Source organism: Spinacia oleracea, chromosome 5 (genome assembly GCF_020520425.1).
Source record: "Spinacia oleracea cultivar Varoflay chromosome 5, BTI_SOV_V1, whole genome shotgun sequence".
Taxonomy (NCBI): domain Eukaryota; kingdom Viridiplantae; phylum Streptophyta; class Magnoliopsida; order Caryophyllales; family Amaranthaceae; genus Spinacia; species Spinacia oleracea.
In genome coordinates, this window is record NC_079491.1 from 26,573,008 (window position 1) to 26,597,732 (window position 24,725).

The following is a 24,725-nucleotide window of genomic DNA, read 5'->3' on the forward strand; positions in this document are numbered from 1 at the left end:
TCTTAATTTATTTCTTCTTAGTTTTCCTTTAAAAGTGGAATTGGCGAGAGTTGAGGGATGAGGGATGAGGGTATCATAAATTCTTATTCACACAACAGTTCAAATAATTATAATAATTGAAATACTTACTATAATCGGGTGAAGTGATTTAAAATAAAGTTTATTAGGTTCCATGTTGAGATGGTGTTGGATAAGCTTGCCAAGTTTATGTACTCGTGTTTTGACAAATCATAAATAAAATAGACATGTTTAGGCCGTTTAGGGTTTAATTCACTTGATCATATTATTCATCAATACTTGAGCTGCATGTATTCAAATCCTGTGTGGTCATGATTTAAGGCCTTTGTAGCCGGGCCGCTCTTTTTCTTTCTCTTCTCTCTCATCTTCTAGGGTCATGATTTAAGGCTTTTGTTTTTTTTTGCATTGTTTGCTATTCAGGTTCTGTTTTTTTTCCCTTTTTGGTTGGTTTGTTCCCAATTCATTCTTGTGTTGTTCCCAATTTATTCTTGCGTTTTTCCTATACATTTCTAGGTTATTGATTCTCATTTGTGGTTGAGAATTTATTTTTAGGGTTTCAATAATTGAAAAGGTGGTTTGGATTCATACGGGTTTAGGTTTTATTATCAACTCATCGATCGGAACTATTCGTGTACAAACTGCGAATGATTCTATTTGAAAAGATGCGAAAACGTCGAAAATCACTACTCGCATCAAGCTAGAAATGGTGGACTACGAGATGTGCTTTGGGATGCAGAACATACATAATTGTTGTGATTGTAAGAATTATGTATTTTCTTTAATTTTGTGGTATATAGATCTAATTGATCATTCTAAATGTCGTATGGCTGATTATAAATGATTTATTCTTACTCGAAAAAGAAAAGAAAAAAACAGTGTATCGTCCAATTGTATTTCGTAGAATTTAGGAAACGTAAGATAACTAAGAAACAAATTAAAATTCACAAAAGATGATACTACCAAATTATAATTAACAAAATCATCTCCTAACATAAATGACCTTAATGATATTATTATTGTCGATATTAATTTTTACACATTCGCATAACATATATTCTTATATCACTAATAAAGCATCTATATCTATATAATATACTAAAAGAGAGGAAATCAATGTGGCGATGACATTTGTCACTCATTGATTGGTCTCTCTTTTAATACAAATAATTATGTTTAAAAAAATAATTAACCAACAAATAATACAAAGTCCACTAATATCATGTAAAATATGTTCCAATTTCCAAAAAAGGATCACCATGTATAACGCATAAACTGGATTCAGCCCATAAAATTGTTTGTCAATTTTTTTTTAGGACAACAAGTTTAGAATTCTCTCCTAATATCACATAATATCACGTAATTTATGTAAAACTTCCAAAATAAATACACTAAAAGATTCATATATTATGCTAAATATTCTCTTATTGAGGAATAATTATACGCTAAAGATTCATATATTATGCTAAATTAGTCTAAATTTATTTTGTCTTATTGAGGAATAATCAGAGAAGATAATATTGATTACCATTATAAAACTTAAAGATTATGTTAACAATAAACATCCTAAAAATATTGTGTTCGTAGTAAAATTGCAAACTACCAAGAATTCGATTCTTACATATCCATATATTATGCTAAAGTTCTCTCCTAAACCTAAAAAGCTGATTATATGTTATTTAATAAAAAATATCCATGTCATTATATTATTTTGACGTAGCTAACAATATTATCCAAAATATATGGACATATATTTATGCATGTAATCAGAGGCTTAAGTAATTATTACACGAATGTTTCGATTATCTACGCTATTAACTAATAAATTATGGCAAATTAACTTGCAAAGATGAAAATGCTAATATGTTACTCCCCCAGTCCCTTAATACTCGCTCTACTTTCCTTATATAGTCGTCCCTTAATACCCGCCCCGTTCTATAAATGACACACTTTTACTAAATATTATATCGTTTCTCTCATTTAACATGGACCCACATATATTCTTACTTCCTAACAAAAAAAAATTAAAAAATTAAACCCACCTCCACTCTACCCCTTTATTTGACACATTTTCCACTAACTATATTAAAAAAAAAACACCTCACTATCAACTACCACCTAATAAATTAATAAGTCAATTTCGGTCAAACCGGACGAGTATTAAGGGATGGAGGTAGTACTTGATTACTTAAGCCATGAAATTGGAAATTATATAAATTTATATATCATCATAAATGTCACAATCATTCATGATTTTTTATATTGGCGGGCAATTTTTTTTATTGATGTCGTTTATCATATATCTATCTATATACTCTAATAAAACACAAGGCGCTCGATGTTGTTTATCATATATCTATCTATTTACTTTTTTCAATTTACATATATACTCCGTATTGAATAATTATTTAAGGTAATCAATATCTTTTACAAATCCATTTTATCATATGCGGAATATTTGGAAGAATAAAATAATTCTAATACTTTGTCATATTTAACAAGAGTTTCCTAATATAATAATTCCTACTTGAATAAAGTAGATGGTGTGAGTAGGTGTTAATTGATCGGGTAATTGGTAGATGGTATATCAAGTATATATTAGGTGGTGTGATTATCATAGTAAAGGTGGATGAAAATAACTTTATGTTTGCCAATGTGATGAACGGAGGTGAAAATAATCTTTGTTTGGAATAGGAGGGTCTCCCACAAATTTTCTTCAAATGTGGTTGATTTGGATTTTAATTAGAATAATATATCTAAGATCTATTTAGAAGACAATTGTATATAACTATATAAGATTTCATGCACAAGTAATGTTTAGATCATAAATCGTGCATCGCACGGGTAATATGCTAAATATTATACTAAAAGAGAGTAAATCAATGTAAAAAAATGTCACTCTCTAATTTGCCTCTCTTACAGATATAAAAACTTATTAAAAAAATAGATTCTATAATTATTTAGTTAAATTTTACTTCATAAAAATATTTGACTTTATTTTACATATATCATTAAATTTTAGATAGCCTCTGATGCAAAATGCATAATTAGTTTTAATAGAAATCAGAGATTTATATATATCAATAACTCAAATTTCGTATTAGTAAGATATAATTATATTATATTCATTATACACAATTTTTCATTTTTGAGGGTAAACATTTTATGTCGAATACTAATTTATTTTCTAATAAATCAAAAGTGATCTTAATATATATCACCCGTGGCCGCCTGGCCCTATACTATTTTACCACGAGTTCTAGCCTATACTTTATTTTTAAATTCAAAAATAAATTTTTTCACGTTCTTATTGTCGTAATATTTTTACATGAATCAGAAATAATCATATATTCCCTCACACAGAGTATTACTGAAGTCATTAGGGCATGTGGAATTAAACTTTTGACTCATATATCGTAATCAACTATTTCTAAAATCATAAGATCTAGCAATATTTTTACTAACTTGGATAGAGCATTTCCTATGTATGTATATATAATCAAATTCTACGCAAATCTAATTCAAATATACATCACATATGTTAATTCATAATAGCCAATATATACCATAAAAATTAGTCACTTATAACAATAACTATTGATAACCAATACTCTGTATAGAAAATCTTATAATAGTTAAACTTGTACTATCAATTCAATTATTAAATACTATCAACAGTTTAAAAATTTGTGTCGTATAATAAATGTGGATGTGTATAAAACGTTAACTCTTGATTTGACATACTTAACAAGGTTGTCTCAAACGTATTATAGGCTCCATGCTAACTAACAAAATGAGGCCCTTGGCCCTATATTTTTTATGACAGGTTATAGCCTACACTTTATTTTTAAATTCAAAAATAATTTTTTTCACGATTTTATTGTCGTAATATTTTTACACGAATCATAAATAAACAATTATTCTTTCACACCGAGTATTATTGAAGTCTTAAGGGCAAGTTGAATAAATTTTGACTAATATATCCTAATCAACTATTTCTAAAATCATAAGATCCAGATGATTAAGTTTCCTTATTATGTTAGCAACAACAATTTATTTTTTTATATGCTAATGTAAAAGATCACAATATCATTAACTCTGTAATATATATATATATTATATATGTATAAATATTATATATATATATACATATATATATATATATATATTTCGTACAAAATTAACATTTTGATAAGTAGACCGTGCATCACACTTGATGATAGGGAGAGTTAGGATTTTAGATAAAGCAGACGACGAAGATAAACGTGGATGATTGACTAATATTGACTAATAAATATAGATACGGTGTTGGTGAGCCGGTATAAGGATAACATGTACCCACCTCAGTGATGGGGCGAGTTTACATTTCCTGGATTTAGAACACGCATCCAATCATAATTATGGATGTCACTTTTAAATATTTTATCAATATTATAGTTAATACAATTAATATTAATAATAAAGTTATGTCAATATAGTCAAAAGTTAGGTTAATCAAAATGACTTATTTATCGAATATAGGGATGTCAGGCTGTCAGTGGAGCTGGTTTTTTGGGAGATCCTCTGTGCATCCACTCTACGTGGGCGGGAATGAAGGAAAGTTTGGTGGGTGATTGAGTTAAAAATATATCCGCCGCGGGTAATGAGGACGAGAACGGATTTTAAATTGGACCCGCCCGCCCGCATCCCTTTTCTTTCATTTAATTGATTATGAATATATCATTTTTTACTACTAACGTACATATTATAATGTTTATTTATTTACTCAATTTAATCTAATCAGACAATTGAATTATCGAAGAAGCCAAAACATTTTACCAAAAAAAAAGGTTGACTCTAGGGGTGGGCTTACACAGGTGGGTGATGGAGCTTGGATGAATTTTATTTTGTATCCGACCTCTCGAGATGGGGATTGGGAGGGGTGGGTAGGCATTAAGTGATCGAATAATGAGGTAAATGAGGCAAGTATTAAGTGGGTATGACTACCGAAAGGAAGAGTGGATGAGATAACTTAATGCTTGAGAGGGGGTGATGAATGGATTTTAAAATAATTTTGTCCATGTACCATTATTTTTTTTAAAATAAATAAAAAACCGAAAGGGGCAATAATAAATTTATCCGTCAGTGCTTTAATTAGGGGAATATCTATAAGCACTATTTTAATGATACTTGTCTACCAGATTTTCATATAAATTTATATTTAGATTATAAATCGTGCATCGCACGGGTACTATACTAGTATAGTAATAAAAATCAACGGATGTCTTGACCTATTGGTTAAGACTTAAGATTGAAGGTTTGTGTACAATAGATTTCCAGGTTCGTATTTTCTCGTCCCCATTTATCTTGCCCGGTGACTCTCATTCGCAACAAAAAGAAAAAAAAACTAATATGACATATAATCATATTCCTACCATATTTACCAATTGTCTGTTGGTTAAGTGGTGATTGAGGCTGAGCTTGGTAGGGAAAACCCGTATTCGATCCCCCGCAACAACAATTGAGAGGGGACTGAAACCTAACCACCGAAAACTCGCCCCGAATTCGAATTAGCCCTAAAAGTGAACCGGATGCTAACACCAAAAAAAATACTCCTACCATATTTTCCCCTCAAAAAAAATACGCCATATTTACATAATTTTATCGTTCCCTAAATTTTCCTTTCTGACACCCTTCTCCCTAACATAACTAAAATAAACAAAAATTAAATCGGTCATTAAAATTTAATTACCAAACACACCATTAAGACGTACCTCCAAAACACTATCTAACAAAGCATCAGCCGCCACATTTCCTTTTAAACTATACGATGAAGCAAGGTAGAGTTCCAGTTCAGGGTTGGGAGCAGCTTATTCCTTCTTTCCCGCCCTCTCTCTTTCTCCCTCTCTCTCTCTCTCTCTCTCTCCAAAATCACTGCTTCTCAAATCATAAACTCTTCTTCTCCAAAATTAATCTTCCTTTCTTCTCATTCAAATAATCTTAAAAACCTGCCAACAAAGTAACTAATTTATCACAAACTCGTTTCACACATTCAATTGCTCCGTATTATTATTTTTATCAATTATCAAGACTTATGTAACTTGTTACTATATAACCTCATTCCACTTTCTTTCTCTTAAATTTTTCTACACATTCTACCCATAGATATTGAAGCAAGTATGCTTCAAAGAACCCACATTCATGTTATTCTCATTGTCCTGTTTTCCTGCAATTTTCTCTTCTCTTTTGTTTCGTCTTCCGCTTTTAATCTTACTCTCCAACATGAACACCCTTATCCAGAACATATTGTTCAAGAATTTCACAGGTTAGCAGCTCTCTTTTCAATTTTTGTTTGGTTTGTTTTTTGTTTGAAGTGATTTATTTGCCTTTTGTGGATTAATAAAGTTGTAATTTTGTTACCTGATTTCTTCTGTTTTAGGAATTTAATGTAGGATTTCTGCTTCAATTCCTTGGTTTTTTATTTTTTTGGGACTATAAGAAATATATGATAATGTAGTAAATGTACCAAATTCATTCTACTTTGTATTTTAGGTTTATTACAGCTGAGTATATATTCTACCTAATTCATTCTGTTTTCAGGTACTATACAACTCTAATGTCGCAATGTAATTAAATGTCCAGCATTCTTGTATCCGTCTCAGTGCAACCTAGATAACTACCTATGCTCAAAAACTAAAAAGGGGCGGCTAATGAATTATGTATTGCTTTTTTTTTTTTTTTTGTTCAGAGATTTGTCAACTATAGTTTTTCCTCAGTTCTGTTTTCCTCTGTTTTCAAATGAATTTCATCTGGGTGTACTTAATTATTGAATTTTTACAATCTAGATTCCACTATTTTAATCAAATTTTATGTGGGTAATTTTTATTTTTTAATGGGTATTTTAAAATTTAATTTTTTTATTTCCTGTAAAATAAGTTATTGAAGCATAACATAAGTCTTGTGTTCCTGCTTTTCTTGCAGGAGAGTTAATGCTTCTCTAAGCAGGAGGAAAACCCTAGAGTCCTTGCAAGAAAAGGACCAAATTTCTTGTGGAACGGGTAATCCAATTGATGATTGTTGGAAATGTGACCCTAATTGGGCTTCTGACCGGCAACACTTAGCTGATTGTGCAATTGGGTTTGGTTACAAGGCACTTGGAGGCAAAGGTGGGCCCATTTATGTAGTCACGGACTCCTCGGACCCGAACCCACATAAGCCTAAGCCGGGGACCCTAAGAGACGCCGTGAGCCAACCTGGCCCGGTTTGGATTATATTTGGTAGTGACATGCTTATTAAGCTCAAATATCCCCTAGTAGTCACTAGCTTTAAAACTATTGACGGGCGTGGTGCTCATGTGGAAATAACCGGTGGAGGGTGCATAATAATAGAGCATGTTACTAATGTGATCGTTCACAATATTAACATACATCATTGTTATCCAGCTAACTCAGATGGTGATGGGCTACATATATTTTCGTCGAGTAACGTTTGGGTAGACCATTGCACGTTGTCTAATTGCGCGGATGGGCTAATTGATTGTACGGTGGGATCAACGGCTATCACAATATCGAACAACCACTTCTTTAATCACGATAAGGTGATGTTACTTGGGCATAGTGACGACTATTTTGGTGATAGAGGGATGCAGGTAACGGTGGCATTCAATCGATTTGGTGAGGAATTGAATCAAAGGATGCCTAGGTGCCGGTTTGGGTATTTCCATGTGGTGAATAACGATTACTCGAGTTGGGTTGAGTACGCGGTAGGTGGTAGCTCTAGACCTACTATCAACAGCCAAGGAAATCGGTACATTGCACCACCCAATCCAAATGCCAAGGAGGTACAGACCCGACTTTTGGTTTGCAACATACATACTCTTTTAATTAGATCAATCCAATGCCTTTTTATTAGGTTCACATGCATTCAAGAGATTATACGTACAAGTGGCTTGCTCAAATGTTGCTTTCCTTGAATAAAGCATTCATAACTATGATAAGATTCTTACTCGATTTAGTGACGCATGCATTATAGATAGGTTTTGCATTATTATGTAAAGTATTAGGCTATTCAATAATGAGTAAAGTGTTGCATGAAACCTATAGTGAATTAGTGAGAATTCAAAAGTTACCCCTCAGAATGTATGATTAACGCACATTGTCACTCACATTTTATTAGTGAGACCATGGATACAGTCGTGCTAGGGTTAGTCTAATTATATTTAATGATCTTGATTGAAGTTGAGAGGTCTAATAAAGTTGTGCATGTATGGTGTTAATTGTTTAGGTAACAAGAAGGTTGGATGCAGATGGGCAAGAATGGGAAGGTTGGAATTGGAGAACAGAAGGTGATTTAATGATGAATGGAGCCTTCTTTGTGCCATCAGGTGATGGGGTTAATCCTCAATATTCCCTAGCCTCAAGTATGGAACCTAAACCTGCTGCTTTTATTGACCAACTTACTCTCTACGCCGGCATCTTGCTTCCTAATCGGTATTTTTCTAATTCTCCTTTTAGTCTCGTTCGATTAATTGCATTTCCTACATGCATAATAATGTTTCGAGTCTTTATGTACCTATATATAGTGTACTTAAAGAATGTACATCCTGTCACACGTACATTTTTTTTTTTTTTCGAAAGGTAAGGAGAAAGTAACTTAGGAGCCCCTCCGCACGAGGAGTTCTCCTAAGTAATCGCTATCTAAAATGGACAGTAATTGGGGACTATTACAAGATTCAATACACATAGTGTTACTAACTAAATGTCCTACATTTACTATCCAATCTGCTGCTCGATTTGCTTTTCGTACATGTCACATTAATTCCAACTCAATAATTGATGTACGTACATACACTCAAATGTGTAGTGCGGCCAACATTATTGATGATATACATAAATACATAATACATGAATACATCCCTCAGTCCCTCACCTATATAAAATATAAATGGACCATTCTAATTGTGAGTGAGGGTTAATAACTGCCTCAGCCTCACCTTGCTTCGTCACCCATGTTCTTATGCATATATTCTTTGGTCCTTTCCCCTAAAACTTTGTAGATATTTCTGATTGAGCCGTGTCCTATTTAACACAATTTTCAATATCTGCCTTTTTTCTTCTTCTAGATATTGCATCAATTAATTATGCGAAAACAAGAGTTGTAGGCCAGTAGGGAATAGGCCGGGATGCAATACATCAAATTCAACATAAGAGATCAACTTATTTAAGCAGATATTATTGTTTAGTAAACAGGGGAAAGCCTCATCCTATATACGGAGTATTCACATTAAACCTTGTTATTGTGTTTTTTGGTTGTTACCCTGACACTTGGTCCGTCATTCATATAAACGCTATTTTACTCCTAACAGAGTATTAAGGTTATGCATAAGTTTTTAGAAAATGTTAGGTAATATAATACCTAGTATATTGAAAAAAAGTTAGTTAACTGAGTGGTCAAGTAATATGAAATGGAAGGAATATTTTAATACGTGTACACAAATAACATGAATGTTTGTATGATCATTAGTATCTTTAACAAAAGATATGAGAACGTTAAAGAAATAGGTGCTAGAAATAAAGATTTTAATTTTAATTTTACCTCAAAATTAACTAAGATAAATAAACAAAAGACTTTCACTTTATTCTACTCCTAAATTCCTAATACAGTTCTTCAAATATAAAAAAGCCACTTTTTCACATGGAAATATGCAAATCTAACATGTAAAAGAACATTATCTTAGAATCCAATCGAGATCATTGGCCAAAAATTGTTTGCAAGTCAAAAGTTTTAAAAGCAATACACAATAGTACAATAGGTATCAATTTCTCATGCAATTGTTTGAGGGAATACATTCATATACAAATAAGGTGAGACATTGATAGATCGATGATTCGATGGTGGATGCTTACTTTGGCAGTTTGATGTCGACTTATATGATGCCATCATAAGGCTTAAATCGAGTAATCAGGGGAAAGTTCATCGCGGATTATTGTAGACACCAAATTTCAATAATTACTCCATATTTCAATAGTTCAAAAGGCAATAAATAAGTGACATTTCTATTTAAATCAGTGTATTATGACTTTATGTCACTTGTGGAACTACTTTGTGTTTGGCAAATTGGCGGATCGAAACTGAATTTAGCACCTCAGTAGAATATATTCCGTATAAAATTGTGTTTTAACGTGGATATATGTCCCAAAATCATTGCTCCTTATTTGTGTGTGGTCATATTATCATATACACATTGCTCATTATTTGCATGGTTTTTTTTTATTTTTATATAATGATAATACAGAGGCATAGCGAATCCTGGATCAAGAGGTAGTGGCATTAGTAGCGGTGGTGGGCTAATTCCTGGTGGCGGTGGTGCGGTCCCTGGTGGCGCTGGGGGTGTCCCTGGAGGCATGTACGGCACGGGAGGCGGTTACAATAACCCTCCAGGAGAAGGAGACTACTATGAGGGAGGAGAAGGTGGATTGTTTTTTAGCAGTGCACCACCATCTTCACCTTGTTGTCAAGCATTCATCATTTTGTCAACATTACTTATTTTGACTTTACGTTTTACCACAAATGGTAATTTTCTTTTATAGCTAGGCTTATAAAATTAATACGAAGTAATTATATAGATCATTATTCAAGGTCAAGGTTATACATCTTTATAATCCATCATTTCCTTTCTCCTCCCATAACATAAGTAGGAACATTTGTCGATGAGGTTTTAACCTAATGGTTAAGACTGAGGGCTATGTATTTGTATTGCTTTTGTGACTCATTCGCGGAAAAAAGAAAAGGAGACATATCAACCACTAATTATGAATTGTACATTCTTCTTTCAAACAAAAATTATGAATTGTTCCTACATCACATCAGACCAAATTATAGCTTAGTTGAAAGGAGAACAACGACTCATTATATGATAAAGCAAATGGTTTTCATATCCAATTGATATGATTGCGATTTCAACAAATTGTAAGTGAAATTAAAGGGTTTTAGAAAGTCACTTGGCTAAACCCTCCGGCTAAGTGGTACTCGTATATTCCATCATTTATCTCTATTTTTTTGTGTGAATGAGCCACAAGGGTGGGGATGAGAATCGATCTCAAGATCACCTAGAATCGGGGTGGAAACTCTAACCAACTGAGCTATCCCTCACTCTCTCATTTATATCTATTCTATAACCCAACTCTTGAAGACTTGAGGTTGCCTTTTTTAGTGTCCCCCTATGCAGTACTCTACCTCGTTATTTAATGTTAATTAATATTTATAAAATTATACTTCCTCCGTCTTTTAATACTCGCAACGTTTGTTAGTTTCACGCATGCCGATGCACACCTTTGATCATTTATATCTTAAATTCTCTTTATGCAAAAATTATAAAAAGTTGATATTTTGAAAATACACATTGAGACGAATCTAACAAGATCCCACATGACTATGTTTTATCTTATATAAAAAACACTACAAATAGTCAAAGTAGATTATATGAATAGTGACAAAAGTCCAAACGTTGCGAGTATTAAATGACGGAGGAAGTATAATACTTCATTATTTTAAGAAATATTGTTATTCCAATGTGTGTAGTATAAAATTTTACGGTCGCATCGCGTGCATAAACACTAGTAATACATAGTAATCGATTAGACAATGTACATATATATTACACAACAAAATGTCACTATTGTTTTTTGTGAATTTGCTATTTTGGTGCAAAAAAATATTTACTTTTATGAGTCTAGTACCACCAACTGTGTGATAAAAATTGTTCGATAGCGGGAATTTAAAAGGATTAACAAAATGAAAGTATATTAATAATGGGACCCTAAATAATTTAATCAACGCTGGCACAATTATATTTTCCCTTTTTTGGAATTTTATGATGATTTTCGTTTAATAAGTGATGACGAAAGTTGAGAGAGCGCGCTGCTAAATTCAATGTTCATATGGGATTGATTAATTTCTTACTAATCTTATATGCACGCGATGCATGCGAATATAAGAAATAGATTTGTATTATTATATTTAGCCTGAAATAACATGTAAAAATTAGATTATAAATGCGATGCGTGCGAATATAAGAAACATATAAGTTAGATAGAGCCGAACGCATATAAACAGATTGATTAAAATGGTAAAAATTTATTTAAGGGGCTAAATTGATTAAAATGCTTCTTTTGGTTTTTCCTATTGGATAGATTGTCATTATATTCTTTATTCTGTAAGTGTGAATAGTAGTTTAGTAAATCAAGGGGGGAAAACCAAAAGTGAATTTATTAAAATAATCTCACCTCTACACTTATATAATAGAGATAAATGCGAAATGATTTACATATTGGGTAGTTGATGGAAATAATACATATACTCCTCATATAGATTCGCATCAAAAAATATACTCCTCATATAGATCAGAAATGATCTAAATAAGTAAAAAAGTATCAAAATAAGGTGAACTAAACCAAAAGGTCTTGCGCGCACAAGGTGTACAATAAATTTATTGTACACCAAGATAACTTTTATGCAGTTTTTCGTAACTTTAACCTATTTTTCTATAACTTTTATATTATAAAATTAAAAAGTTGATAGATAAACATTTTAAAGGGTTAAATGATTAATTTATACATTATTAGTGATTTTGAAGAAATAATTTTTTATTCAAATGAAAAATTTATCATTAAAAAATAGATAACTTTTACATATATAAATGTAACTTTAAAGCATTTTAAGTCAACTTTTACTTCGGTGTACAATATTTATTGTACACCCATTGTAAATAAGAATTTGTGGAACCAAACATAATCTAAATAAACTAATTAAATACACTCAAAAACTGTAAGTAGTTTACAATACTTTATTGTTGTTTTTAAAAGTAAAACTGTACCGGTTACATATTTAGAGAGTGTAATCCATGTCATTGAGACATAAAAACAACACCGCCGAATATTATGGGTAATGGGTAGACCTGTCAAAAATCGACCCGACTCGAAAACCGACCCGAACTCGACCCGAAAATACTGGGTCCTGAACAAGATTTTGTGACCCGTAACCCGATTTTATCCGAACCCGAGCAACCCGAAAAGTAATGGGTCAAAACCCGACCGAACCCGTTTTGGACCCGACCGATTGAAAATCGTTGTATTTATAGTAATAAATGCGATTATGAGAAAATTTAAGCATAATAAACACGCTGTTTTTACTATTATTGTGTGTAATATGATTTTAATTTGAACTATACGCCATTTTATGGTTGAATTTGACTAAATATAAACTTATGTAGGAAAATTTGTTAATTTGTGCCCATATTTTGTATATTTATCACCTAAATTAATGAAAATATAATGCGCGTTTTAAAATCTCTCAACCCGTTGGGTCGACCCGAACCCGAAAGTTCTGGGTCTTGAACAAGCATTTGTAAACCCGAACCCGAAAGTGACCGACCCGATCTAACCCGAACCCGAAAATAATTTTTTACAACCCGACCCGACCGACCCGTTTGACAGGTCTAGTAATGGGTGTTGGGTGGTACCAAGTCTCCAAGTCCGGCCGCGCCGGGCTCCAATCTCGACTAAGACACTTTTTTGTCTCTTATATTCATAGAAAGGTATGCATTACACCAACCAATGCTCATCAATTTCCATATAACTTCAGCTTTATGTTTTATCTAGCATGTCAAATTTTCAATATACTCACTCCCGAGTCTTTTTAAACGCATTACGTACTTATATGAGATATCTCTATAGAAAGAATATTTTGAGTGTAGAAGGAAAGAGAGGAAATAATAAATATAGTAGAAATTACCAAATATACACGTGATGTATTTAAAAAAAACATGCATAGAAGACAAGTGATGTATTTTACAAAAAACGGGGAGTAAATAATTATCAAGTTGTAATCTAGAGAATAGTACCCCTTTGTTTCATAATATCTTACTCGTTTGACTTTTTACACATACTAGAAGTAGAATAATGTCTTATGATATAGAAGCGGGATTCTCTAAAAATCCAAGGTCGTGGTTTATATATTTATTTGGACAATATTCTTTTTACTAAGAAATGTTGCTATGATAATATCGTTGAATGGTTTTCGATGTATATTTTCTTAATATCAATTTATACAATTGTTTAATTGCTAAGTCACAATCAAGAAAAAATTGTGATAACCCGATGAAAAAATTTCAACCATTCCTGGGCCTTTTACATATTTTTTGCATTGTTTTGGTAGTGGAGTTGCAAATAACTTTTGGAAAGGTATCAAACACAACAAAAAGGACACCAAGTTTTGTGGACAAGGATGAAGAATTTAACAAGTACCATAATCTAATCTTTTAATCTTGCGTCTTGGGCCTCATGGCCCATTCATATACAGTTAACATTTTGGCAGAACTGTCAAATCGTGTAAATGATCATTATGGGTCTGGTGTAATTGGTTCAAGATATATTGGATAATGTTATACGAGATCACTATTTCCATGGATTGAAAGTCTAGAAATGTCAATCACTTACTCTGTTTTTTTTTGTTGGATTGCGGGTGAATCTAGTCAACTTTTGAGTTTATAGTCATATCGTAGTTTGATACAAGTACGAGTAACTTACAAATAAAATTATACTACGTACTCCCTTCATCCCTTAATACTCGCACCGGTTTGATCGGTGCGGAGTTTAAAACATTTGAATTGACTTATTAATTTAATAGGTGTTAGTTGATAGTGGAGTATTTTTTAATATAGTTAGTGGGGAATATGTAAGAGGAAGGGAGTGGTGAGTGAGAGGTATGAATTTTTAAATGATTTTTTGTAGGGAGTAGGGGTGTGGGTGGGTTAGTAGGTAAGTGTGAGAAATAATATAATATTGGTAAAATTTTCTATTTATAGAAACAGTGCAAGTATTAAGGGACGGCCCAAAAAGGAAAGTGGTGCGAGTATTAGGCCAAAGAGCAAGGTTTGGAACCCCAATCCCCCCTTTGAAGGGAGAGGGGTGAACCTTCTGTCTGATTCAATCTCATCTATTGCTCGCTCCGATCGCTTAAGCGACTACGTTCCTTTGTCTTGGTCCCGAGGGACGGAGGGAGTAGATAATAAGAAAAATATTTTTTTGGGCCAATGTCTTGCATGGGACTCGGGTTAACAAGTTAGGCTCTTCGGAAGTGACGAATGTTAAGAGATTCCCTCCTTCAAAATTCCCCTAGTCGGTGTCGTGTGATTGATCCCTCAACTGAACCTATCTATACACTCCATTATTTTCCATTTAATTTTCTTGTGTTCCAAAAGATAAACCAAAAGCCTATATGAGCTCTTTACAAAGATTAGAGACTACAAAACCGAAAAAAACTCTCTCTCTCTCTCTACATTTTTCTCTAGTCTTTCCTCTCCGCGCCCGCACAACCCCCCCCCCCCCCCTTCTCCCCTTCCCTTCTTCTACTCTATCTTCTCCTCACTTTTATGATTTCAGTCTATAACTAAAACCAATGAGAAATAATCATCTTCCCAAATTCATCCTGAATGAAGCGATATAGGGCCTGAGACGAATGGGACATATGTGAGGGGGTCGGCTAAGGACGAGGCACTTTTCCTATGGAATGGGTCGAATCAACTGTGCTCGAGGATGTGACAATCCTATTAAGTATAATGGGACTAACTGTGGGCATTAGCCTCTTTTTACTAGTCATTGGAGTCGCTATTTAGTTTTCAATGACATTCACTAGTAGAAAAAATCACATTTGCAGCGCGGGTAAAACAGGCTTTTTGCAGCGTTTTCGCGCGCTGCAATTGTGATGGCTGCAAATACCGTAAGTTTTTTTGCAGCGGTCATAGGCGCTGCAAATAATAGGTTAATTGCAGCGCTGGTAGACCTGTATAAGTTGCAAATAGTGTATGAGTTGCAGCGCTGTTTGACCCCTATAAGTTGCAAATAAAAAGTAGTTGCAGCGCTGTTTGAGACATATGGGCTGCTATTAGTTGTCATTTTGCAGCGCAGTGCCAGTACACGCGCTGCAATTAATTCTTTATATAAAAAAAAATATATAATAGCTCCGGTCAGATGCATATTTATATATTTATCCCTGGACAATCCTATTGTTTTGACAAAAAATTATAATAAAAACATTATAAATAGTTTAATAGGTTGCAAAAAATTTGCCATAGTTTCCCTTGTAATTTACGAAACCCGGACAAAACGGGAATTTATAAACACCTGTATATAAGACATAACATACATATATGTTCCAACAACCATATATAGCTCCAATTAGCATCCAACGTCATATCCAACACATAACAAAAACATAAAACATAACATTACTAGACAACAAACTCATTCGCCGGCATCCTTCAAATAGTTGTCCTTAAAATACTTTGCCCATTGTTCTCGAGTTTCTTCTAACTCCTCATTAGAGTATGGCGTTTCTCTTTGTACATAACCCTTCAAAAAGCAAAAACTTGGTATTAGTTACTCGAAAACTAATTTAAAAGAACTTGGTATAGGCAAGAGTGACTTGAATACCGTCATTTTCGCTACCAACTTTGCACTCAAGAACCTAAGGATTCATTTTAAACTAAATACATGTTTTATATGCTATGTTTAAACTTTCTAAGACTCATTCCAATCAAGTTATGCACGTTTAAGGCTTGTTGGGTCGTTACGGACATATTTAGGCTAAAATGATACATTTTCGTTCCCATTTTCGAACTCATGAACCTATGGACTCATTTTAAACTAATTACATGTTTTATATGCTTTGTTTAAACTTTCTAAGACTCATTCCAATATGGTTATGCACGTTTTAGGCTTGTTGGGTCGTTATGGGCATATTTAGGCTAAAATGAGACATTTTCGCTCCCATTTTTGAACTAATGAACCTAATGATTCATTTTAAACTAATTACATATTTTATATGCTTTGTTTAAACTTTCTAAGACTCATTCCAATATGGTTATGCACGTTTTAGGCTTGTTGGGTCGTTATAGGACATATTTAGGCCAAATTGAGGCATTTTCGCTACCAACTTTGAACTCAAGAACCTAATGATTCATTTTAAACTAAATACATGTTTTATATGCTATGTTTAAACTTTCTAAGACTCATTCCAATCAAGTTATGCACGTTTAAGGCTTGTTGGGTCGTTACGGACATATTTAGGCTAAAATGATACGTTTTCGAACTCATGAACCTATGGACTCATTTTAAACTAATTACATGTTTTATATGCTTTGTTTAAACTTTCTAAGACTCATTCCAATATGGTTATGCACGTTTTAGGAGTCCTGCAAGATGAGAGTTCGAGAAGTTGTGTAGGGGGACCCCTTCTCCTTCCCCCTACTCTCAAAGGCTCTGGTTTGTTAAGCTCAACTGAGTTTACCTGCTTGTCCAGTAGGGTCCTTCTCCTTACCAATTAAAAAAATAAAAATAAATTCTCAAAAAGTCATGGTAGTGTCACAGATTTAGGCACGGAGATTTTCAGTTTACTAATCATTAAAATTAAGGGAGCACAAGGAGCAACAATTCTCAAAATTGACCTCAGAACATGAAGCTGACAAAATTTCAACCACTGGAAAAATGAATATGCAATCAATGTATACCTCAGGTCCAGCATTATTCAGCTCCTCGTAACCCCTTTCAATGACTGTCCCCACAGAAGAATCAAGAGCAATATCCAAAAATATTAGATCCTTCAGCCGATTGTGAGATTTGAACAACAATGGTCGGAGTTCCTGTCATGCCTCTAGTAATGCCTGTGTATTATTAGGTCGGATTTAGGAAAAAGTGAGTTATTTAAACCAAATTAGAGATAAAGTGAACCAGAGATGTGAAGATGTATGATCTAGGTACCTCAAGCAGCGGCTCCACATTCTTATCTTCCACATGTACCAAAATAAACTGAAGCAAATCCTGCAAAAAAAAAGGATATACAACATTACTTGAAAAGTGTACCTAGCATACATATGACATAGAACCAACAGAGAAGCAAGCAACAGAAATGGACAGCAGTAAAAAAAGATTACCGAAAATGCAGCTGGCAATCCAGGAAGAGGATCGATATTCACGCCAACCATAAAGCCTTGACCCTGAGGTTATCATATATAAAATATCATGTCTTCAAAAAAGAACCGAGTAAGTGAGCAGTATAGAAGAATGCAGGTGACTGACAATACCTCAGTTTTGTATCCCATGCAATTTGAAATAGCAGCCTCCAGATCTGCTCCTGAATGAATTGCCTGCATAATCCAACTGAAATCTTTCTTCTTCGCATACTTGTGTTGCGTACTTGCAGGCTTATTCTGCTTCCTGGTCTTTGTTGTAGTAAGCACTACTGAGTCTTTGCCTCCTGCTTGAACAGACACAGTCTTGGGGTTTGCAATCCCTTCAATAATACAAATACGAAAAAAACAGGAAGTCACTAAGCCCTACGGAATCATATAAATATTATTATTATATATATACAAAAAAATAATCTTCTAAAAGCATTTTTCAGGTTATGGTCTGCATGATAACAAGATGAGTGAGGCCTTAAATGAGCTCAAGACCAACAAGAAGGGGATTTATCTTTATCTTTACCATTCATTAACCTAAAAAAATTAAGAAAACACAATTGAAAGTAAAGAGACGAAAGTAAAATACACATTTCTTAAGTAATGTCTAACAATATGAATAACCACCGATTAACCGTAATTCATAACCATGTTGTAACAACATCAGCAGTAAAGGGAGTAAAGGGTATGTATCCAACTTCGAGCATGAAAACAAGATTCAATCTAAAAACTACCCAATAAAATTCTACCATACTTGAAGAGACCCAATACTAACTTGCCCTTACCATAAAAAAAACGCAGAATGGTGATACTCCGTACCTTTTCCAGTATTGCAGTTCAAGAAATATTTGCAATATCCGCAACAATGGGAGATTCTGCAGCAAAATCCAGATTAAACAAATGCATCAGCAAAATTCCCTAAATCGAAATTCAGTAGAAACTTCAAAAAGGAAAAACCTTAAAAAACAAAATCGACATAATTCAACAAATTTCGACAACATTTACCTACTTTGGCCCCGAATTCAACAAAATTGAGAGAAATAACATTGAAAATAATAATAAAAAAATAACCTAAAAGGAGCTGAATCGGTCTCTTAACCGACAGAAACCCAGAAATTTATGTCAAATTAATATGTTAAACAGAATAAACCCTAAAAATAATCACCAACTAAACATTATAAATCAAACAAATTCGAAGAAAACAAAGGGTTTATGAACCGAATTCTTACCGCAATCAACGAGGCAAAGGTAGAACAATGAGCGAGAGTGGAGTTAATCGTCTTTCTCTCTAGAGTTGAACCCATTACATTATTTCAAAATAATCGACCAGCATATCCAAAAAATGAGAAAGAAAAGGAAAAAAATGGTGAGATTTAGAGATAGATAGAAATATACTTTTGCACGAGGGGAGTTGGAAGGAACCAGATCGAAGTTCTTTTTCGAAATCCCATTGAACGATTTGGACGAAACAAAGAGATAGAATTCTAGGGTTTGAAATGGACGGAGAGTTATAGGGAGAGAAGGAGAGTTAACAGTGTTGCAAATGACGTTTTCTCTACTAGTGAATAGTTTCTGACCCGCAGAGTGGTAAGACTGGATCACTTTTCAATGTTACCAGATGGGTGGATACCTATATAGAAATGATTCTTCGTAGCCATTGCATTTATTAGTTTTTGCATTCTTAAAGCTGACCAGTCAGCAGTTTTATCTGTGTTTTCCATTTGTGGTCGTTTTCGTTTAAGCACTTCACCTACAATCCCAAGAATATAATTCATTCTTTCCTCCGGTTATGAATTACTCTTCTGCTATATTTCTTACACTTCTGTTGTATTCTTATTTGGTAATTTACATTATAAATACTTATAATCCAAAAATTACTAGAGTTTGTTTGCAACTAATTAAATTGGACTATTTGAATTTGATCTTTTTTTTAATCTTTAAATCAATATTAGAATTTTACCAGGATTAAGAACTGAAATTACTGAGATAATCTGATAATCCAGTTCAGAAAATCAAAAAATGAATTGAGTTTTGGTTTTAAATTTTACCCATAAGCATTTTGTTATTTTCATGTTACTGTCATCGTGCTGTTGCTTCATATTTTATATTGGATTGTTGCTTTCTTTTGATCTTCAAATAAATAATTTAACAATGAAAAACCTTCAGTAAAATGGATATCACCAATGGTGGGGTCTAGATAGGGTCAGTCTTCCAAATGTTCGGAGCCTTACCCTAACCTGTAGTATTATTAGAGAAGTTGTTTCTGAGAGTATACAGAAATCACAACCACATCAACAACGCTAAAACAGTGACAAATCCCTAAAGAAAAACAATTAATCAACTACCTACAGCCAAATAAATAACAAATTAATCAATAAGTTCAACAATCAAACAATTTCAACCATCAATCAAGACCTAAAAATGCGAAAATCAAACGAGAGAGGAAAAGAAATAACAAATTAATCAATAAGTTCAACCATCCAACAATTTCAATCAGTAATCAAGAACACAAAAACGCGAAACTCAAACGAGAGAGAAAGAGGAAGACCTCAATTTCGGATAATTGCAAGGAAATCCCAGATAAATCCACCCTTCTCGGTGTTATAGGCGGTGGGAGTTGAAAAAGAACAATTTCAATCATTAAGCAACAGCGTTCGCGGTGTTATAGGCGGTGGGAGTTGAAAAAGAACAGAAAACCTTGCGCGGAGGAGAGAGCAAGTTACCGCCGGTGAGATATGCGGTGGAAGTTGAAAAGATTTAGTTACTGCCGGTGAAACGTTTTCCGATGGCTGCGCGGCGAAGGAGCAAACCGAAGATGAAGAAGGGAGTAAATGGGGGTAAGATTTGTGTAGATTAGGGCAGAAATTGGCCATGGAGATTCGAAGGTTTCACTGGATATTTTTTCTGGAATTCGATCGATCTAGATCTGCGTAGTACAAGGAGGTTTTGAGTGAGTGTTTGAAATAAATTGCAGCAACCTCACAGGCCAAAGTTGCAACTATTTTGAATTGCAGCAATTGACAAGCGCGTGAGTTGCAATTTATTCCACTAATTGCAACTTGTACAGTCTCTACGCGCTGCGAATTTTTTTTTTTCAAAAAAAATTGTTTTTTGGCAACTCGGGGTCAATGAATTCGCTGCGAGTAGTTCATTTAATAGTTGACCCGCGTTGACCAAACCTATTTTGCAACCCATATGACTTGCGTGAGTTGCAATTGATGAGTTGCAAATGACAATTTTTCTACTAGTGATTGAGGAAAACTGACAAAACCTAGTTATTGTGATACGCAAGGGAAGCCGAAGCCCATGCGAACATATTCGACCACAACGGCCATAGGTTCCATTGTGATCCCTATTGTGGAGATCGCTCAACGTACATCCAACGTAATAGAGATTGAGAGTCGGGGACGTTTACTAATAAGGTCGGGGATGTTAGGTTATGATTCATATGACAAAACATAAATCATGCGGAAAAACCATAAAGCCAGGAAAGCATATTATTTACACATAATCATTTAGCATAGTTTAGATGCATACACTTTGTTGCGTGCCCTCCCTAGCTGCGCCCCAATCGAACAAGAACAAGTCTTTAGGACTCAAAGTGTCGTCCCTCCGTAGATAGTCCACAGCACGTCCGGATCCGCCTTAATCTTGACCAACTAGAATCGCCCTTAAGGTAGCTTAGGAATTTCGGCTATTAGGTGCAAGTGTATGGCTGATTTTTCTTCAAAATCTTACCTTTAGAATACTTCAATTGTATCTATAAATTATGACCCTAGGCACCTATTTATAGAGGTATGGAAAAGGAACTGGAATCCTACTAGGATACGAATTAATTAAACTAGAATCCTAGTAGAACTCTTATTTAATTAATTTATCCTTTTAGGATTATGAATTTAATCATATATCGAATCTTGATAGCTTTAGGATTCGTATATGAACACAAACACACACACGCACGCACAGCAGCCCACGAGGGGCGCCATGCGCGCGCGCGCAGCCCGCGAGCACTCGCAGCCCATTGCCACGAGGCCCACACGCTGCCGCAGCCTTGGCGCGCGCTGGGCCTGCCTTGCGGTGGGCCTGGTGCAGCCTTGGCTGGTGCGTTGTGGCGCGCTGGCTTGCTGGGCGATGGCCCGACTTCGTGATGGGCCTTCGTCTGGCAGGCCTCGTCCGATGCTAATTCGTACGATACGCTTCCGATTAAATTCCCGATTCCGGAATTTATTTCCGATACGAACAATATTTAATATTTCCGATTCCGGAATTAATTTCCGTTTCGAACAAATATTTAATATTTCCGTTTCCGGAATTATTTTCCGATTCCGATAATATTTCCGATTCTGACAATATTTCCGTTTCCGGCAATATTTCCATTTCCGATAATATTTTCCGATACGTACCATGTTTCCGTTTCCGGAACATTTACGACTTGGATAATATTTATATTTCCGATACGATCCATATTTCCGTTTCCGGTAATATCATCGTTTCCGGAGTATTCATTTCTTGCTTGTGACGATCTCAGCTCCCACGGAAACCAAGATCCGTCGATTCCGAATATCCATAGATGGAGTATTTAATGCCATTAAATACTTGATCCGTTTACGTACTATTTGTGTGACCCTAAGGGTTCAGTCAAGAGTAAGCTGTGGATTAATATCATTAATTCCACTTGAACTGAAGCGGCCTCTAGCTAGGCATTCAGCTCACTTGATCTCAATGAATTATTAACTTGTTAATTAATACTGAACCGCATTTATTAGACTTAATATTATATGCATACTTGGACCAAGGGCACTATTTCCTTCAGTCTCCCACTGGTCCTTAGGGACAAGTGTGCATTTACCTAATTCCTTTGTCGCTCGATGCTTGCTCTTAAACATAAGGTAAGAGTTGTCATCCTTATTATGTCCAGAGGTGTTTCTCGGTTTCAGAGTTCAACTGATCAAATAAACAGATAATCGTAGCCTATGATTTATCCGAGCACGGCCATGCATTTTACAGTTTCTAGCTCTCCGAGTGGCCTTGTACAACTTTTAAGCATCTCATCCGGATTTATGGGAGGACAATCCCAATCTTGCGATCTTGAGATTAGACTTCGTTTGATAGGTGATTACCTGAGCGTTGCCTTTATAGCTTCCTTTTACGGTGCGACGGTTGGTCAACGTCAAAGCAACCAGTTCTCAAACAAGTAATCTCAAATCACTCAGGTATTGAGGATTTAGTGTCTAATAATTTTAATGAAATTTACTTATGACAGATTTTCATCTCTTACAGTAAAGTTTCATAGGTCTGTCCGATACTAGTCTTCCCAAATTAAGTATCTATGCAAATGATTATGACATTGCCATGTCCACATAGTTCAAGAAACAGAACTACTAGTCATCTTGCATTCTAGTCGTCTAACGTTTTCTATGCGTCCATCTTTATAGAAAACTCAGACCAGGGACCATTTTCAACTTTTGACATTCAAATTCACTTGATAGACATTTCTTAGTCACAGGACTGGTCCTGACAGTCTATCTTGAATTTTTCGTCAAATTGAAGGGACTCATAATTTAATACTAAACCAAGATTAAATGGAATATGAAATACATTTCATGTATGATAAATGTTCAACCCCAATGTTTTACAACCATGGGCCTCAAACCCATCTTTAAAACAGTTCATGGAATTCAAAGCTATGCTTGATTTCCAGTTCCACAATGTGAGTGTTGTTTCTCACTTGTTGCATAGGTTTAGTTATCATGCTTTGCCAATCTTAATATCCTTTTCATCGAACGTTCTTCGAGATAGATGATAAGATCTTTTGAGTATGTGTATTTTGTGATCTAGTCTTTCTTGCTACAATAGTGGTTCTACGCATTTTGCAATGAAGAACCATTAAGTCAACAAACATGTGATCTTCCCAAGTTCAATGAAGAAATCATTAATATAAACAACTCTGTTTTATTGCTTCTTAGGCAATAAGTACTTTTACTTCAACTGTTTAGGTTGCTAGTGATGCTTTGTTTGGATTTAATTATCCAAGCAGTTCACAGATATGTGGAATACTTTCCAGCTGTATCTTAGAACATAGAAATTAATATTTTAGCTTCCCACGCAACAACTCATGGTCTCCAATCCATGTTGCCATTTTAAAACACGATGCTCTATAGCTCGTCCTTATCAATGGTTAACTCCAAAGGGTCTTGCTTGATCCTTTGCCAGTGTTTATGCGTGTAGCATCAATATTTAGCATATCTTTATTTCCTTGAATCAAGAATTATTCCTATGTACCTTTTCAAGTACCATAAGTATTCTTGATCTCAATCTAGTTGATCTTCACTTAGATCAATAGAGATTGGTATATGTTCGTCATGCCTAAAGTCATACGATACGTTTTTGGTGATCCTCATATTATATCATGCATGATAAATTCTTTTGCAGAATAATTCCCAATTGAATTCTATTCATGTAACTTTAGCTCATTTAATTTCAGTAGATACTGAATCCAGCTAAATTCTTTGACATGTAATATAGGTTAAGAATCTTACTTAGATTCTTTGATGTTTAACTTAGTAAATGCTTATACATAGTTCAAACATCCTTTACTTAGATTTATTCATATGGGTCAAATGTCTCCAATGGAGACTTTCGTGTTTGATTTAGTAAATGCCATTTCTTAATCCAAAACAATATTATAAGATCTTTGTAAATAGATCTTAATACC

General features: G+C 34.2%; 1 protein-coding gene and 1 long non-coding RNA gene across 12 annotated transcripts; one reads left to right on the forward strand and one right to left on the reverse strand.

Moving 5' to 3' along the window:
• Positions 1-5,827: 5,827 nt before the first annotated feature.
• On the forward strand, positions 5,828-10,631 carry LOC110785137 (probable pectate lyase 5). Its single transcript, XM_021989581.2, has 4 exons — positions 5,828-6,319; positions 6,976-7,834; positions 8,278-8,483; positions 10,289-10,631. Exons 1-4 carry the CDS (start codon positions 6,174-6,176, stop codon positions 10,581-10,583), a joined length of 1,506 nt encoding a protein of 501 aa, XP_021845273.1. The 5' UTR covers positions 5,828-6,173; the 3' UTR covers positions 10,584-10,631.
• A 5,407-nt stretch (positions 10,632-16,038) lies between these two features.
• LOC110785112 (uncharacterized) lies at positions 16,039-21,000 on the reverse strand. 11 transcript variants are annotated; one of them, XR_008922078.1, is made up of 7 exons: positions 19,406-20,536; positions 19,240-19,298; positions 18,134-18,885; positions 17,984-18,046; positions 17,811-17,870; positions 17,561-17,713; positions 16,039-16,403 (listed from the first exon to the last, which is right to left on the reverse strand). It is a non-coding gene; the product is annotated as an uncharacterized lncRNA (long non-coding RNA). The 11 variants fall into 11 exon arrangements; XR_008922083.1 differs by having other exon boundaries at positions 16,052-16,403; positions 18,134-18,306; positions 18,796-18,885; positions 19,240-20,527; XR_008922080.1 differs by lacking the exons at positions 19,240-19,298; positions 19,406-20,536 and adding an exon at positions 20,559-21,000 and having other exon boundaries at positions 16,054-16,403; positions 18,134-18,306; positions 18,796-18,885.
• Positions 21,001-24,725: the final 3,725 nt, after the last annotated feature.

Excerpts from the sequence above, each read along its gene's own strand:
- LOC110785137 (XM_021989581.2), top strand. The coding sequence starts at position 6,174 with ATGCTTCAAAGAACCCACATTCATGTTATTCTCATTGTCCTGTTTTCC. Across the intron at positions 6,320-6,975 it reads ATTGTTCAAGAATTTCACAG|GAGAGTTAATGCTTCTCTAA; the intron begins GTTAGCAGCTCT and ends CTTTTCTTGCAG. Across the intron at positions 8,484-10,288 it reads GGCATCTTGCTTCCTAATCG|AGGCATAGCGAATCCTGGAT; the intron begins GTATTTTTCTAA and ends ATGATAATACAG.